Source organism: Typopeltis vanoorti, chromosome 18 (genome assembly GCF_054136105.1).
Source record: "Typopeltis vanoorti isolate ZY-2024b chromosome 18, IOZ_Tvanoo_1.0, whole genome shotgun sequence".
Classification (NCBI taxonomy): domain Eukaryota; kingdom Metazoa; phylum Arthropoda; class Arachnida; order Uropygi; family Thelyphonidae; genus Typopeltis; species Typopeltis vanoorti.
The window spans coordinates 83,548,118-83,565,464 of record NC_143566.1 but is presented as its reverse complement, the minus strand read 5'-3'; the positions used below and the strand labels follow the sequence as shown (position 1 = coordinate 83,565,464).

Genomic DNA, 17,347 nt, shown 5'->3' with positions numbered 1-17,347 from the left:
CATGTCCTTCATTTTTTGCCTCTTGATCCTTTCCCCATAATTTTTCCTTCTAAAACTGTTAGTATCCTCTGTCCTGCTGAACCTCTCAGTACATGTCCTGCCAATCTCATCTTTCTCTGGATCATTTCCTGTAATAAAGATCTCTGTGTTCTCATTCTCTATAGGGACATCTGTATTTGCCACTTGTTCTGCCCATGGGATTTTCAGAGCTCTCCTATAGCACCACATTTCAAAGACCATTATCTATTGCCTTACTCTCTTCTTAAATATCCAGGTCTCACTTCCATATGTGAAACTTTTATAGTTTCTATATTCAGCATGAAACTCTTGTCGTTTCTCTATTCGGCTTTGAAATAATGTTGCATTCAATATCCACTGAATTTGAATAATTTTGCATTTCCGAAATGAAGCATTTTGGCTCTCTTTTTCAATAACTATAATCTTTCTGAATGGAAGGTCAAAGATGACGGGGGGGGGGGGTAAGGATTTTGTTGATTGTTAGCCATCATGCAGTATACATGACTGAGTTCAGCTGTAAGACAAGCTTCATTGGAACAAAGATTGTTGCTTAATAGTTAGAGTTTTTATAATACAATACTTGAGGTAAAAAAAAATATCAAAAGCCTGGTGGCTAGAGTAGATGATATTCGACCAGAAATGCTCAAATATGGAAGTATAAAAGTTTTGCACTTGCTACACTGCATAATTTAGAAGATCAGGATACGAGGTCAAATTACTGGAATAGAGCTCTCATAGTGCTCATCTATAAAAAAGGGGAATAAAACAATGTGAGAATTGCAGAGGAATTTTTCAATTGAATGTTACAGGTAATATTTATGCAAGCATACCTGAGACTGATACTAAGAAAAATTGTCAAAGAGGAAACTTGGGGATGAACTAGCTGGGTTCAAGCAAAATAGAGGTTATCAAGATCAGATTTTCATTTTATGACAAATGGTTGAGAAATCATGGGACTATAACAAGGATCTATATTACGTTTTGTAGATCTGGTAAAGGCATACAACAAGGTGACCAGAGAAAAGTTTTTCAAAACATTACAATGGGGTAAATGGAACATTATACAATTTATATTTAACCTGTAAGTCAGTAATTAGAATTGAAGGGAATACAGGAAGATGGTTTGGATCACATCTATATTGATCGTGTTATGAAAAAAAAAAAAAAAACCCATTAAATCTGATTTTAGAATTGGCAATATCAAATTTAGCTCCTTGCTTTATGCAGATTATGTTGTAATCATCAATAAAAAACCAAAACTAAAAAATAGACAGCCACATATAAAACTCGTTTATTTATAACTTATAAATTATTCAATGGAGAATCTACAGAACAAGTAAAATATTTCAGTTATTTAAGCACAGTTTTATGCAAAGATAGCAATTAAATATGGAAATACACAACAGAATAAGCAAAGCTGGTATGGTGGGGAGCCAGATGAAATTAGACAAAACACTAAACTAACAATATACAAGACAGTGTTCACACCACTTTTTGGCTTAACTTATGGATCTGAGAGTCGGGTTAGAAACAAAGCGCTTCATCAAAGACTAGAACACAGATATGAGAGTTGTGAGAAATATTATGGGAGTGAATAGATGACATCGATGGTAGAATCATTTTAAAAATGAAGATATTAGGAAGGAACTTGGCATTGTTCGCATTAAAGATATGTGAGCAGAGCTAATCTAATTTTTTTTCACTTAAAAAACTTGTACCCATAGAAAGAACTGTTGCAATTTTATCATACTCCTTGAAGCCATTTGTGTGACAAAAATTAAATATTGGTTTTAATCCTTTCTCAGTGCTATTTTCACTTTAAGTCTCTAACATGAGTTCCACATGGCTCAAGTGCTAGGTAAAACATGGTCTTATTCAATCTTTCTAATATGTCCACTAATTCTTTCTTTAACTGTCCTGCACATATCTTTTCCTATTAATCAATGTCATTAATTCCTTTCAAACATTTTCCTATACTGCTATCCTCACTCTTTTTATTTTGTTATCACTCAGTCATAAAATCTACCTACTCTATATTATATAATTAAATCTCAGAAAAATATACTTACATATACATTAAGCATTGTCATTTCTGCTACTTTAAAATATGATGAAAAATTTTATAACTTTATTAGTTTTTGTAATTTGCAATTAAAGCATGCACATTTCAAGCATACTTACATCTCTAAACAACTGCTTCACTGAACTACTATCACATGGAAAATGCACTGACTCCTCAGAGTAACTAAATTTTTTAAAAGAAAAAAGTAAATTTATATTATTATTAATATTAATATTATTTATATTATATATTTATATTATTAACTTATTTAAATAAGGGAAAGAGAATATAAATTAAGCATTTGAAATATCAGAAGGCTGTTGAGGACTGAAAGGAATGGGTGGTAGAAAGGATCAGTAGAACTTTAAGGCTCCTTAAAGATAATGACACAAGAAAGTTGAAATACTTTAGAAAAACTGAAAGAATGGAAGGAGAACTTCTCAAAACAGTAATAGAAGATAAAGTTCCTGGAAAAGGAGGAACGGGTAGACCATCAATGAGATGGATATATGGTGAGTTTGGAGTGACTGATCTTCAGAGAGTTGAAGCCTCCAGAAAAGCATACGAGGTGTGACAATTTAATTCCCGGAATGCACCTGTAAAAAACCTACATTTGAAACTATGAAGTAGTTTCAAATGTAGGTTTTTTTATGCCTTCGAAGTAGTCCTTTCATTTATACACTGGTTTAGATGGTGTTCCTATTTTTGGAAACAGGCCTGGAAGTCTTTCTCCGGAATAGTCGAGTTCCTTTATCACATTATGCTGGATATCAGCGATGTCAGAAAATCTTCATCCTTTTAGTGTAGTCTTTAATTTTGGAAATGGGTAGAAATCACAGGGAGTTAAGTCAGGTGAATAAGCAAGATGATCTAATTCGGTAATCGATTTTTTGGTCAGAAACTCTCTCACAGTGAGTGCACTATGGTTTGGCACATTGTTGTGATTTCTTTCAAAATCTTTTGCATACCCAATTCTACAGTTAAAATTACCTTGACTTTTCTCGATCCATTTGCAATTCATCAGCCATTAATCGCACACCTAATCGTCTGTCAGACTGTACCAAATCTCGCACTCTGTTCACATTTGCATCCATCATTTTTGTTTTTGACTGCCCACTTCTGGGGGTCGTTGTTCACATCTTCTTGCCCCCTTTGAATCTCTTATGTCACTCAAAGACACTTGAATGTTTCAGAACATCCAAACCATATGCCACTTTCAACAGCTCCAACGTTTCAGTAGCAGTTTTGCAGATTTTCACACAAAATGTGATGTTAATACACTGCTCCAAATTTTGATCACACATTTTTACACCAAAGTTGACACACAGATCTCTATGGTTTGCAATAGCCAACTAACAAATGGCTCTATCGGCTTGAGGTTTACACACGCATTACAAACACAGTTACTCACGTGACTCCAACCAAATCACCACACGTGAGACACTAAGCGGCCATTCTGGGAATTAAATTGTCACACCTTGTACAACAGGACCACCTAGCGAGAACTGGTATGGCACATCACCGAGCATCTGATGTTATCCAATGAATAGATGAATGGATTAAAAATATCTGTAGCATTGTTGTTACTTTCAATAATTTATATACTGCTGGAAGCTGACATCAACAAATTGTTATTATTTTATCAAACAATTTTTTTTATCCTAATAAGTATGATACCATTAAATACAAGGTTTAACAATTAAATTTTCAAAATGCACGTAAAAACTATAGTTGCTTACCTGCAGACTAATGGCTACTATCAGTTTCGAAATAATCCTCCTTGTACAGCAATACACTTCGTTAAATGATACTGTCATCGTTAAAAAGATTTCTGGAACTTGTCTTTCAGAATGCTTTTTTATTACTCACATTACATGACATTAGTTGTCAGAAATGTCAGAAAATTTCCATCCGTTCAAAGCATTCTTCAACTTTAGGAAAAAGTCAAAAGTTTCAAGGGGCTAATTTTGGTGAATATTGAGATGGTCCAATTTTGTGATTGACCAGAAACTTACGAACAGCTATTGCATCACATGAAAGGGAACCGATATGATGTGTGATTCAACTGTTCAGCCAAAGTTCAGGTCTTTTTATGAACAGCTTTTAATAACCTAGGCAGCACTTCTAAATAACAATGTTAGTTCACTGTTTGTTCTTGTTTAATGAATTCAACAATGCCCTTATGATTGAATAAAAAAACATTTAATCTTGATCTGCAATCATGGAATTCATGCCTTTTTCCTAGTCTTGATTTAGATGATGTTTCCTATTGAATGCTGTGGCATTTGTTAAATTGTGAATGAAGATATTTTGTATGTTTTAATACTTCATATGATGTGGAGTGAAGCCAGTAGATGTAAACTGAACTGGCTAGAACCGGATTTTGGTGGGAAGAATGAACGATTTTAATTGGAAAACGAAAGTAAAGAAAGAGAGAAGCATTGAGGACAGCAAGGAGTGAAGTAACAGGTGGCAGAAAGGGGATTTGGAAATGCCCTAAATAGATTAAGAAATGACCGGGAAATTAATAGGCAATTCGGAATATTTCTACGGAATTCTAAAATTACGACGAATTCCAATTGTTTTGAGGAAGAATAGTGCAAAGCTGAATTTAACGCATAGAAGAAAATAAGGAATAAGTAGATTACCTAAAACGAGTGCGTCAAGACTTGTGAAACTCTATGTTTAATATTTCAGTTATTATAGTGAAGATTTCTTTTGAATAGTGTTACTTCAAAGTAATAGTTAACTACAGTTTTAAGTGTGCCTATAGTAAATCCAGTGTGTAAAAGGTGTAACCCGGTAAGAGCAGTCCTTTTTGTATTTCAGTGTGAAGAAATAAGAGTTAGCTCCGCCTGATATATCTTAACATTAACTGTGGCGTTCTGCTAAAAATAGCCGAAGTATGGAGCTTTAAGGTGTTTCCCCCTTGAAATGATAACTGCCTCATAATTAAATTAAGTGTTTGTTGACTAAGAGAGAATTAGAAAATTCTACCTTAAGAATAATTACTGTAAAATTCTGGAACATTGAACTGTGTGAACCATTTTCAATTATTCCGAAGAATATAGAATTGACAACTGAATGTTCAATGCCTAATGTTTTATGTTTGTTATGAGTATTTGAACTAAGTAGATGTATAAAAGAATTGAATTATCTCATTGAATAGAGACAAGTTGTGATAATAGTATTTAAGCATTGGAGAATAAGATCTGTAAATTTAACTTCAATCATTAAACCAAACCGAGAGGCTACTAGTGTCTCAGAGATATTTTGAATATTGTTCAATTAGATTATCTTGCTTAGAAAATTATGCTTGAATGTACATGTTCTATAACCCTGTATTAAATGTTTATTTTATTGAATTCAATTGGTTGTTTGCCTGATTTTTCTTCATTGCACTGCTCATAAAACTTATTAGAACCTTGCGGAAGCCTTAAATGATAATATTAACCTCGGCCTGTATAAAGTGAGATTGCAAAAGTTAGTTGATGATTGATTCCTCTGTGTTATATAGACTAATCTGAATATAGGGTGGCACAGGATAATATAAAATTTCTCTATATTTGGATCAGTAATCAACCAACAATTAAATAAAATAAAAAAAAAAAAAAAACGGATAATTTAAATAAGAATAACGTTTCAACAAAATGGCGGATTAAAGCCAGGATGTACGACACAACACATTTTGTGTTAGTTGCACTGATACCAAAAACAGCAAAATCGGAAAATATTAAGCCATTGCTACTTTTGATCTTCACTCAAAATTCACAAAACCATCTTTCCAGAATTATTTTCTGATTTCCAAATAATAATCTTCCTCATTATTTGTCTAAATTTAATTCTCATGCCATTAACCATACAATCATCTGTAAGAATGAACTAATTGCACACTCTTTCCACATCTTCACATGTTTGATGAATACGTGGTCACCCAGTTCTTCTATTGTCTCTCATGTCTTCCTATCTCTCTTTAAACTTCTTATGCCATTTAGGTACACTACACTTTTTCATGAAATCATCATCATAAACACTCTTAACATGTCTAGAGTTTCTCATGAACTTCTGCCTAAGTTTGCATTAAACTTGATATTAATGTGCTGTTCTAAATTCTGTTATTTTTCCACCAAAAGCAACAAACACCAATCATCTGGAATACAACCATCATCAGACTTATGAGTGATACTATAGAAGTCACTGTAAAACTTATATACCCCCCATATTTCAGCAGGTTGTGGTCAAATATCATCTACTAGAGCCTTTCTCACTTCAAGTTTCTGACGACTTTTTTTCTATCTCAAAACAATCTGTTTGCTGATTGTTTCATTTAAAAATCTTTCAAAGTAATTACTGCAGACATTCAGAATTTCTTATCTTCACTTTTATATCACCTCTATCATCTCTTATTCCTTTTACTATTTCTTCCATTTCTAAACGTTTCTTAATAGTAACCAGAACATTTTGCCACCTTCATATTTATCTTTCTACTCTTCCCAAAGTCTTTCCATCACTTTTGTTCAGCTGCTTTTATACATAGTTTTCTTGCATTTTTCTCTGTATTTTCTAAAGGACATTTGTTGAATTTCTTGCAAGTAACTTTCAAAACTAGATGGTGATCACTACCTATTTCAAATTCCCGTATATACCCATGAATCCTAAACTAATCTGAAGATTCATTATCAAAAATTATTTCAAACTCAGCTGTTTAGGATTCCTTCAAGAACCAACTCTTCCTTTTCTTTGTCCCTCTATAATGAATCAAAGAATTCCTCTACAACTTTGATCCTGGAATCTTTTGTGAGATCATAAACACTGTCTAATTTCTAGTTTTGAAATATGCCCACATCACTCTAGTTGAAATGTCTACCATCAAGAAGTCTGGCTGTTTAACTGAATACTATAACTATTCATTTTTATCTCTGATCACACATACATCTTAGTAATTATTTATAATTATCTCTGCAACACCAATTAGGGCAACAGGACTCCTTTTAATAGCTTTACTTCTATTATACTGATGCTTCTTATGGTGATGGTTCATCTTCCCCTTGAGTTTTGAGAATTCCAATAGGTAACTTTTCACTGTGTATCTTAGTGTCCTGATAAAAGCAACAAGAGACTAATCGAACTAAGTGATACCCCAACCAGCATCACATTTGATGGGAACTTCCATGGGAACTTTCCCTTTTGTCCCCTATTGACAATTTCTATATGAAGAAGTTTAAAAAAAAAAAAATGCTCTTGATACTACCAGTCTCAAATCTTCTATTTGGTTAAGATACATTGATGATGTGTTCTCTATTTGGCAACATATCTCAGACACATTACTCTATCTCCTCCACCAAAACAGTCAACACCCCAGAATCCACTTCACTATTGAAAAACAAAAAAGAATAGCTTGCCTTTTTTAGATTCTCTAATCACATGTCTACCAAATGGTACCTTTTCTTTCTCAGTTTACAGAAAATCTACCTACACAGGTAGATACATATATACTTTCCCACCATATCTCTCAACAATATAGGGTCATCAAAACCTTTGTGAACAGAGCCTCTAAACTCCATCCTTTCTGTCCAATGTAAAAAAAAAAAAAAAAAAAAAAAAAAAAAAAAAAAAAAAAAAAATCATGTCACTTCTACTTCTTCACATCCCTCTCAACATAAAGACTACAGTAATTATTATTATTATTATATGGGCATCTCCATGGAGTCCGAAGACTCATCACAAGAGACCCATATCCACACAATCTATCATACCTCCCCTTGAATCCATTAACAGACAACACATTCACAAATGACTCTGGCAACCCATTCTACTCATTCACAACTGTCCAAGCAAAAAACTGAATCCTCACACCCCTACTAACCACACCTTTCTTCAACTTCCAGGGTTGACTGCCTCATTCTGGTTCCTCTAACCAAGTGCTGAAACATTTCCCCTGCATCTATCCTATAAAACCCTTTAAGTAACTTAAATGTTTCTATCATATCCCCTCTTTTTCTCCTACCAACCAACTTCTGCAATCCACACATACCTTCAATCTATTCTCATATGGAACATTCCACATGCCATTCACCATCTTGGTCACTCACCTCTGAATCCTCTCCACCGCTTCCTCATCCCCAAGAAATTAGCCCTTAGCAATATGTCCTCTAAACTTTAACTTTCTGTCTACCACTACCCCAAAATTCCTAGCTTCATCTATTTCTTGGAGTACAGTGCCATCAATGTGATACACAGCTTGTAATCTATTTATCCTAAAATGCATAACTTTACATTTCTCCACATTAAACTGACACCCATTAACTTTTGCCCATACTGACAGCCTATTTAAATCGTTCTGCAAGCTCTCTACATCGCCTCCATTAACTATTACTTTACCAAATTTCACATCATCAGCAAACAACTGAATATTTCCTTTCAGATTATTTCTTATATCATTTATGTACAAATTGTGTACAAATTATGTACCAAGGTGCTACATTGCCTCTGATTGGTCTTGACTTGGGAGATTATACAACATGAGGAATATTCTGTGAAGAAGGAGTATATGCAGAACTACAAGGCAGGTGATTATGACAACCTGAGGAAGAAGCTAAATGTGTGCTTTGGAATAAAACATTGCTGGGGAAGGATGTTAGTAGTGCATGGGAGATATTTAAGGGTCATCTAGAGGATGGCTCAGGCAAGAAAGGTGACCAGCATGGCAAGGAAGGCAAAATCAGATTATGAGAAGAATTTAGCAGAGCAGGACAAAGTAAATCCCAAAGAGAGTTCTTTCATTATGTGGCAAGTAAGAGGGAAGAATGACTAGGAAGATTAACCTTAATGAGTGATGATGGTCAGAACGTGACAGAAGCAGATAAAATGTTCGAGTTACTGGGTGTCCACTTTGCAAGGGTATATCAACCTAGGTAGGTTACCGCTTTAACATATGTAACAGATACTAAAGTGGGAACAGAGATGGATGAATGGGAAGTTCTTAAGATATTGCAGAATCTCAATATAAATACAACTGTGAGATTAGATGGGATATCAGATTGGGTTTTGGAAGAACGTGCAAGGGAACTGTCAATGCTTCTGACTAGGCTCTTTGAGTCTCAACTTTGGTAGACTTTGAAGGGAGTGAAAAGAGGGCAAAATCTACAATTTACTGCTGCAGTCTTAGAACCTCCCTTGCATAAAGGAGGTTCTAAGACTGCAGCAGTAAATTGTAGATTAATCAGTATCTCAGGAATGGTGCTGAAAGTACTGGAAAAATTGGTCAAAAAGAGAATTCAAGAATAGGTGGGTAAAAATATGATACTGTATGAGGGGCAACATGGCTTTGTGAAGGGTCGGTCATGCATTAGCAACTGACTATCTTTATAATAGAGTAACAGCAGAGTTGGTTAAAGGAAATGGCTACACAATGATTCTACTGGAAAGAGAATTAGAACAAATTAGAATAAATGAAGATGGATATGACACTGGTTAAGTGGATAAGAGGATGGCTGCTGGACAGATATCAAAAAGTGGTGTATGGAGGGGCAGAATTGAGGTGTAAACAGATGACTAGTGGTGTGCCGCAAGGATCAGTGGTAGGACCACTGGTGTTATATTTGTACATAAATGATATAGGAAATAACCTGGAATGAAACATTCTGAATATATTGTTTGCTGGTGATGCGAAATTAGGTAGAGTAATAGTTAATGGCGGCGATGTAGAGAGCTTGCAGAACGATTTAAATAGGCTGTCAGTATGGGCAAAAAAAATGGGTGTAAGTTTAATGTGGAGAAATGTAAAGTTATGCATTTAGGAATAAACAGATTACAAGCTGTACATCACATTGATAGCACTGTACTGGAAAGAGATGAAGTTAGAGATTTAGGGGTGGTGATGATAGACAGGGTTAAAGTTTAGAGAACATGTTGCTAAGTTTGCCTATAAGATTACTTGGCTATTGAAGAACACGTTAACAAATAGAGATAAGGAAGTTGTCATTCACCATCTTGGTCACTCACCGCTTTATAAGGCACTGACATGCCCACATCTGGATTACTGTGCTCAAGTTTGGTCTCCTGGGTTTCTTGGGGATGAAGAAATGGTAGAGAAGATTCAGAGGTGAGTGACCAAGATAGTGAGTGGTCTCCTATTAAACGCCCTGTGGGGTTTAATAGGATTGATGTAGGGGAAATGTTTCAGCAATTTTCTGGAGGGGCCAAAACAAGGAATCATCCCTGGAAGTTGAATAACAATATGGTTAGTAGGGGGTTGAGGACTAGATTTTTTGCTTGGAGAGTTGTTAATGAGTAGAATGGGTTGCCAGAGTCAGTTGTGAATGCCACTACTACTATTAATGCATTCAAAGAGAGGAATGAAAGATTCTATGGATCGGAACTATTATTATTATAATAGTCAGTTATTATAATAATAATAATAACTGACAAAAATTAGAACAATACAATATAAATGGTGGCCAATGGTGAAATTATTGCTTAGAGTCCTAAAGTAAGAGTTTGCTGGAAAACTTGAACTTAAGTTAGCTGAATGTGTGACAAAAAAATTTCATAGGCTTCTTTAAATTTGATTTCATACCAGGTTTTTGTATGATGTACAGAACAGGTACTTTTCTAATCAATTTCATGTAGGTGTTAAGAGCATAATCTGAGAGGCCTGTTTCACCAAAACTATTAAGTATCATTTTTGTTCTTTTTAATGGAGAGGAATCATGCATCTAGTTTCTCCAATATTCAACTCCTCAAAGGATCCTCTTAGATCCTTTGAGGAGTTGAATATGGTTTTTTTTTTTATTTTATAGAGTTTAAAAGTAGCCTTAAGAATGTATTGGTATAGAATTCTATTTATTTTATCTGATATTCCTTTGAGGTACGGGATAGCTATGGTTTTACTCTAATCTATATTATATGCACTTTTTCATGAAGCTTTATGAAGAACTTATTGATCTTATTTTTGCTATAGCCATTATTTATAAATATATTGCTAATATTTTGTAATTCTTGTTTAAGAGCTTGTTCATTAGAGCAAATTGCCATAGATCTGGTTTTGAGGGTGTTAGTGACTCTTAGTTTTTGTGAAGGGTGGCGATAAGAGTAAGCATGTATATAATGTGTAGGCTTACAGTAGACAATGAAGGATAGGCTGCAGGAGGGAAGACACATGACCAGTGTATCCAAAAAAGGAAGTGAGTCTTGATTTTCAATTTCAATTGTAAATTGTACGTGCCCATGTTGTTTATTCCAGTGGCCTAGGAAGGTGTTTAAAATTCTTGTGTAGAGGCTAAGTGCTGTGAGGACATTATGTTGGAGGTTTAATGGATTTTTTACAACACTCAAAAAGAATTAAAATAGAATTTAATACTTCCTATATTTCGTCCTAGTCACTAGGACATCTACGGGGATTACAAAAACAATTAATGTAACATGCACACAAAAACTTACAATACTAAGCCCAACCACGTGGGTGACACTAAAGTCTTATCTAGGTGGAGCGCCCTCTATGGGCGGTAGTAGGTGGCCTGGAATGTAAGGTGGGACCTCTGGTGATGAGTGTTTCCCAAATCTTCGGAAGCTTAATGCAACCGTATTTATTAAGATTTGGTTGGTTTCTGAGAGCTGCTGCTGCTTCTAAGAAAAGTCTCTCTTTCTTGAATTTGTTGTGGTGGAGCATGGTGGTTTTCTTCCATGATACTCTGTGGGTGGTGTCCAAAACATGGTCAGCCAAGCCTGAATGGCCATAGTTGTGTTTAACGATGTACGACTTATGTTCCTCCAGGCGGAACAAAAGTCGAAAGCACATACTTATGTGAGCAGTTCTTCTTCAGAATGAAGCATGTGAAGTCCAAGACAAGAACTCAGATTACGGACCAACATCTCGAGAATACTCTGCACATAGCGACTTCCAACATTGATGCCAGCATTGACAAGTTGATCAAGGAAAAACATTGCCAAATTGTCCATTGGCACTGTAAAAAATGAATGTTTTCTTCATTAAATTATCTTTATTCAACTATTAATTGTATTTACTTATCATGAACCCGACTCCTACCTATGCTCTTAAAGCTGAGTTGTTTATTTTTATAGGATTTTAAGTATCAAATGCACAGCGTTCCTTGTGAATCTGGAAAACATCTTATAATTCTGAATACCGCAGTATAGCTTAGTGGCCCGCGGGCTTCATTGAAATTTTCAATGCAGCCCACACTGTCTGAAAGATTGAAGACCCCTGGTCTCTAATTTGCTATCTCAGTCCTGGAGTCCCCCTTATGTAGTGGAATAATTTTCCCCTCTTTCCACTCAATTGAGAATTGACCAGAAGTTTAAATTAAACAGCCAAGTTAGAGGAGGTGCTAATTCTCTTGCACATTCCCTTAAAACATGGGCTGATGTGCCATCTAACCCAATGGCACTGTTAGCATTAAGGTTCTGTAATATACAAAGCACCTTAAATTCTTCTATCACTAGACTCTCATCAGTCAATGACACATTCGCACTGCAATATCACAAACAAGATGGTACACTTTTGCAAAATGATCACTAAGCAACTCAACTATGTGATTAGCTTCTGTAATTTCTTTACCATCAACACTTTTTGAAGTTAGCCTTCCAAAGTTATTCCTCCTTTTACTTGCCACATAGTGAAAGAACTCCTTAGGATTTTTTTTGGACTCATCAGCTAGCTTCCTCTCATAATTAGCTTTGGCCTTCCTAACCATGCAGGTTTTTTCTTGCCTGTATCTTGTACTGCTCATGGGAATGCTCATCACCTTTTTCTTTATACTTATACCACAACTTTCTCTCTATCTGCAACTCTCACTTAATAATATTATTCATCCATCTTACTCCTACCTGATTCCTCCTCCTGACTCTAAGAATACAGTCAGATATAGCTTTCATTAAATACTCCTTGATAATCTCCCATGCACCATCAACATCTCTCCCCGTCAAATTCTCATGCCATAGCACTTTTGAAAGCTTGTCATAATCACCAGTCTTGTAATTTCACATATAACCCTTCTTAACAGAATATTCAGCACATAATACAATCTCCCAAGTCAAGACCACGTGATCACTTTCCCCAAGTGAAGAAAGTGTATCTAAATTACTTACTGATATGTTCTCCGATGCTATGACCAGATCTAACACACTCAAATCTCTTGTCCCTTCCATTATATGCTGTCTAAGGTAGTTATCTCTTAACAATTGTATAAACTCCAATTCCTTTGTTCCTTGAGACCATTCCTTCTCCCAATCAATGTCCCCCATAGTTAAAATCACCCATAATAATTACACATCCTCCACTCGTCTACTAATTTGCCAATGCATACCATCTACATTCTCCCTTATATAATTGTGCATTGTCAAAATGAAGCCTTTTGGCTCCTTATTTTAGTATATAGCTTTCATTTTATTCAAAACATTACTGGTTTCTAAACGAATTTCATTCCATCTCATTTCTTCCACTTACTGTTTCTTGTATGTTAAAATCAGGAATACAATTTTAACATTGTATTCCTGATGATGTCTCTGTAACTGAGAGAAAATAATGAAATCGATTAAACCCGGTGTTTAATTATTTCTCTTTGTGCTGTAAATTATTCCATTAAAGTGCAACATGAACGTAAACCAGCACCTAAGCCTAAAGATTCATGAATTATCATAATTTTCTAGAGATATCCAACTTTTATGACTGCCAAATACAGTATTTCAACACACTAGTTTCCTATTGACTACTTTCTTCCATACTGTCTATTATTTGTTGGTTTCCCTATGAATAGAAACATAAGTAAACATTTTTTAAAAGAACAAATAGATAATTTCCTCAGTAGTACAGTGGTTAGTATCCCCACCTGTGTGATTTTTTTTTGCCAGCCCGGTTGGCCAAGTGGTTAGAGTATCCACTCTCCAGGCAAACGGCTGCGGGTTCGAATCCCGCCATGGGCATGAATGTTTGTGATTTGGGCATGAATATTGTCTGAAAATACTAGTGGTGGTGGGCAGTAAATGGAATTGGTGTAGATGATGATTGCAGTTGCAGTTCGTTGTAGTTGGCGAATTGAGTGGTAGAGTAGGTGCCCTTCCTCGATGAGTCAATGGACTCCCTGGAGGTGTCATGTAATAATAATAACTTATGTAATAAAATTGTTCATTATAAATTTTTTAGTCAGGTAGAAGCCATCCTCGGTATAAATACACTGGAATACAGGAACCAAGTGAACATCACAGAAAAAATTAAGTATGGCAAATGGGAAGAGTTAGAATTGAGTAGTATGATCATATTGTACTAAAGTTACTAATTTTTTAATTGGGAATATTTTATGTCATTTATAAATAATCAATAGATGAAACTCAGAAATTTATTAATTTAAACTGAATGTTACTTCAACATGTTTCGCTGTCTTTTTGGCTGGCGGCATCTTCAGCAAAATATTTAGCACAAACAAAGATGACGAATGTTTCCCTCAGCTGTTATTTCTATAAATTGAAAGATACTGGAATGACAGTTTAACCCCTTAATGCACCAATTAAAAATCAGAAAGCGGTCGTTTTTCTGCCAATTTCCTTTGGGCGAGGGTGATTTGCTGGATCAAATTCATCATTATTTGAAAAATGTAGAAATTGTTTTATGGCCTCGAAGCGTTTCCCGCTTTCATCTTCTGAACTAAATAACCAGTCTTGATCACTATCCATGATAGGGTAATAAATATAACGTAAAAATTGTCTAGCATGTATATTCGGTTGTATTTATATGTGAAACCAAAATTCACGGTCACACATATTAACTCGGATGCGTGGAAAAAATTCAGTTTCTTGGACCCAAGTTAACTCGGTTGAGTGCGTTAAGGGGGTTAATCATGCATGCCATTATGCACATCATATAAACCATCCTAGTATTAATCCAGAAATCAATTACATTGCAAAGCTACTGTTTCCTTAACGTTGGCAATACATCAAGACAAACAGTCCAATTATTAAATTCAACATCAAAACACTTTCAAACCAGTTAACACCTTACAAAATTTCTTACATTCTCCTAAAGACAGAATTCCATTCCATAAACACCCTGGGGGGTATACAAGATTCCTTATTCCAGTACATGTGGGACATAATGGGAGATGTTTCAAAATCTATAAAAAAGAACATGTAGGCTGCAATGAAAATAAGAGAGAAGAAGCAGATTGATAGTGCAAATCCTCACAGAGAACTGCACTATATATTAACAAGTATCCTTTATGCCTTACTTAGAAGAGAATATTTTCGTCAGAATGTTCAAGGAGTCATCTAAGGTAATTAGCTCACAAGGGACATTAAATAGAAGGCAAGGAATTATATGCCATAGTCATTAATTGGGTTATGTAATATTCAGGACCTCTGTTACACAATCACAAGATTTGCACAACAATGCACAAACTTCACATAAACCAAATGATATTTGTGATAAAACTCTCAATCCAATATCTTTCAATTTAGAGAAATAATGGCTGTTGGAAAACTTGAGATTTTTTATTGTTTGTGTTAACTATCTTCATGAAGATGCTATCAGACAAAACACAACAGCAAAACAAAGTAACATTCAGTTAAAATTATAAAGTTCTAGAAGTTTAAACCTGCTACATTATTCATAGTTGACATAAAGTTACTAATGACATTAAAATAAATAAATAAATATATATATATATATATATAAATGAGTTGCAACAGACAGCAATGAGAACACTATTTTCCACAAAAGAGATAACCCATTACATCTATCGAATGGGGCAATGTAAAGAAGGTTCACCTCTCTTTGTACAATAACTGCATAAGGGAAGTTTAATGTAGGACTTTAGTATGCCCCCCCCCCAAAGGACCAGGTTTTAAAAGTGATAGCAGCTACTCGAGACAAGATTGTTTTCACTCTTGGTGTTTAATGTAATTTTGACCTCACAATGAACAGCTACAGATTTAGTGGACTGAATAAAACATAATAAAATCACAGGAATAAGAAATTTCATAAACACCAGTGAAATCCAAATGGTGAAGTCTGTTCTTTGCAGAGCCAAGAAACAAAGAATCAATACATATTCAACAATGCTCAAAATACACATTCCTTTTTAATATTACCCCCACATGAGAAGTCATCCATAATCTAACAAGAGCCATGTGTAGTCAAGCGGGTGGGAAAGAGGAGAGAAGGAATCTATTAATTCCTTTTCTCCTTCTCTCTCTCTGAAGAATGAATACAATTTCCTATTTTCTTGAAAATTAGAGGGCTGTATTCAAGTGGGTATATTCATTGTAAAAAAAACAAGTACGGTGTTATGATGTTGCAGTAGTAGGTAATATTTACTTGGTTTACCTCCTTTACTTAACAATCTCTTGAATGATTTGTCCTATCTCAGCAGCACCTATAATGTGCCTGTCTTTGTCATATTATTATATACTTCAGCCCCTCAGATTATCATATGCGTGAGTCTGATCTACAAAGAGATAGTCTCAAGGTTAAGCCAACTCCTTAGTAACAAAGCTTCTGAAGTTAACTTCTCTTAAGGTTCTGGGAAAATTTGTTTGTTCCGCTGTGCCACCCAGAACCCTTAGATTGGAAAAACTTCTCAATCAAGAAGTGAACCTTCAGATGTGCACGTGGTCAATCTAATCTATTTCTATACTAAGTCAACAATTATCAATACCTTCTATAATCAACCATGTTTGCAGTCATGGTCTTAATTAACAATTACCTCCCGCTTAGATCCGAATAATTTATGAGTGGTGCATCGGATTCTAGACACAAGCAACCGAATTAATAAGAGCAAAAGGTTTATTTAACATAACGATCATCGTACAGAATAAAGAACTTTCAATTATCACTGTACTACTAGATTACAAAGCAAAATTAATCCATCACACAGTAATTAATACTACAAAAACATTATGTTCAAAGATTCAAAGCTTGCATTCTTAGATTATAAAACCAATAATGACTTTTAGGTGTTAATCAAGCTGTCTGGATTAGACATCTCTACAGCTCTTAAACATAGCTAGCAATCAACACAAGTACAATTATAATACATAGCACATATTGCTCACTGACTACGATTAAAATATCACAGTTCTGTCTTAATTTTAGATAGCGTCTCAAAACTTTATGAAGGTCCAAGATTCTTAAGTTACAATTACCTTCCTCTCACACATTACTTGATTAAAGGTTTACTATACCAAACTCGAGGATTCCTCATGCTTGTCCTTTCGATTCTTGGATTCCTTTCCTTCCAAACATTTTCTTCCCTC

At 34.9% G+C, this 17,347-nt stretch overlaps 1 protein-coding gene across 1 annotated transcript in view; it reads right to left on the bottom strand.

Moving 5' to 3' along the window:
• LOC150096868 (uncharacterized) overlaps nucleotides 1–17,347 on the bottom strand; it is a 340,159-nt gene that overhangs the window by 200,162 nt on the left and 122,650 nt on the right. The window contains exon 6 of the mRNA XM_090408300.1: nucleotides 2,200–2,263. Coding sequence (XP_090264426.1) covers nucleotides 2,200–2,263 — 64 coding nt within the window. The remainder of the gene's footprint in view (nucleotides 1–2,199; nucleotides 2,264–17,347) is intronic.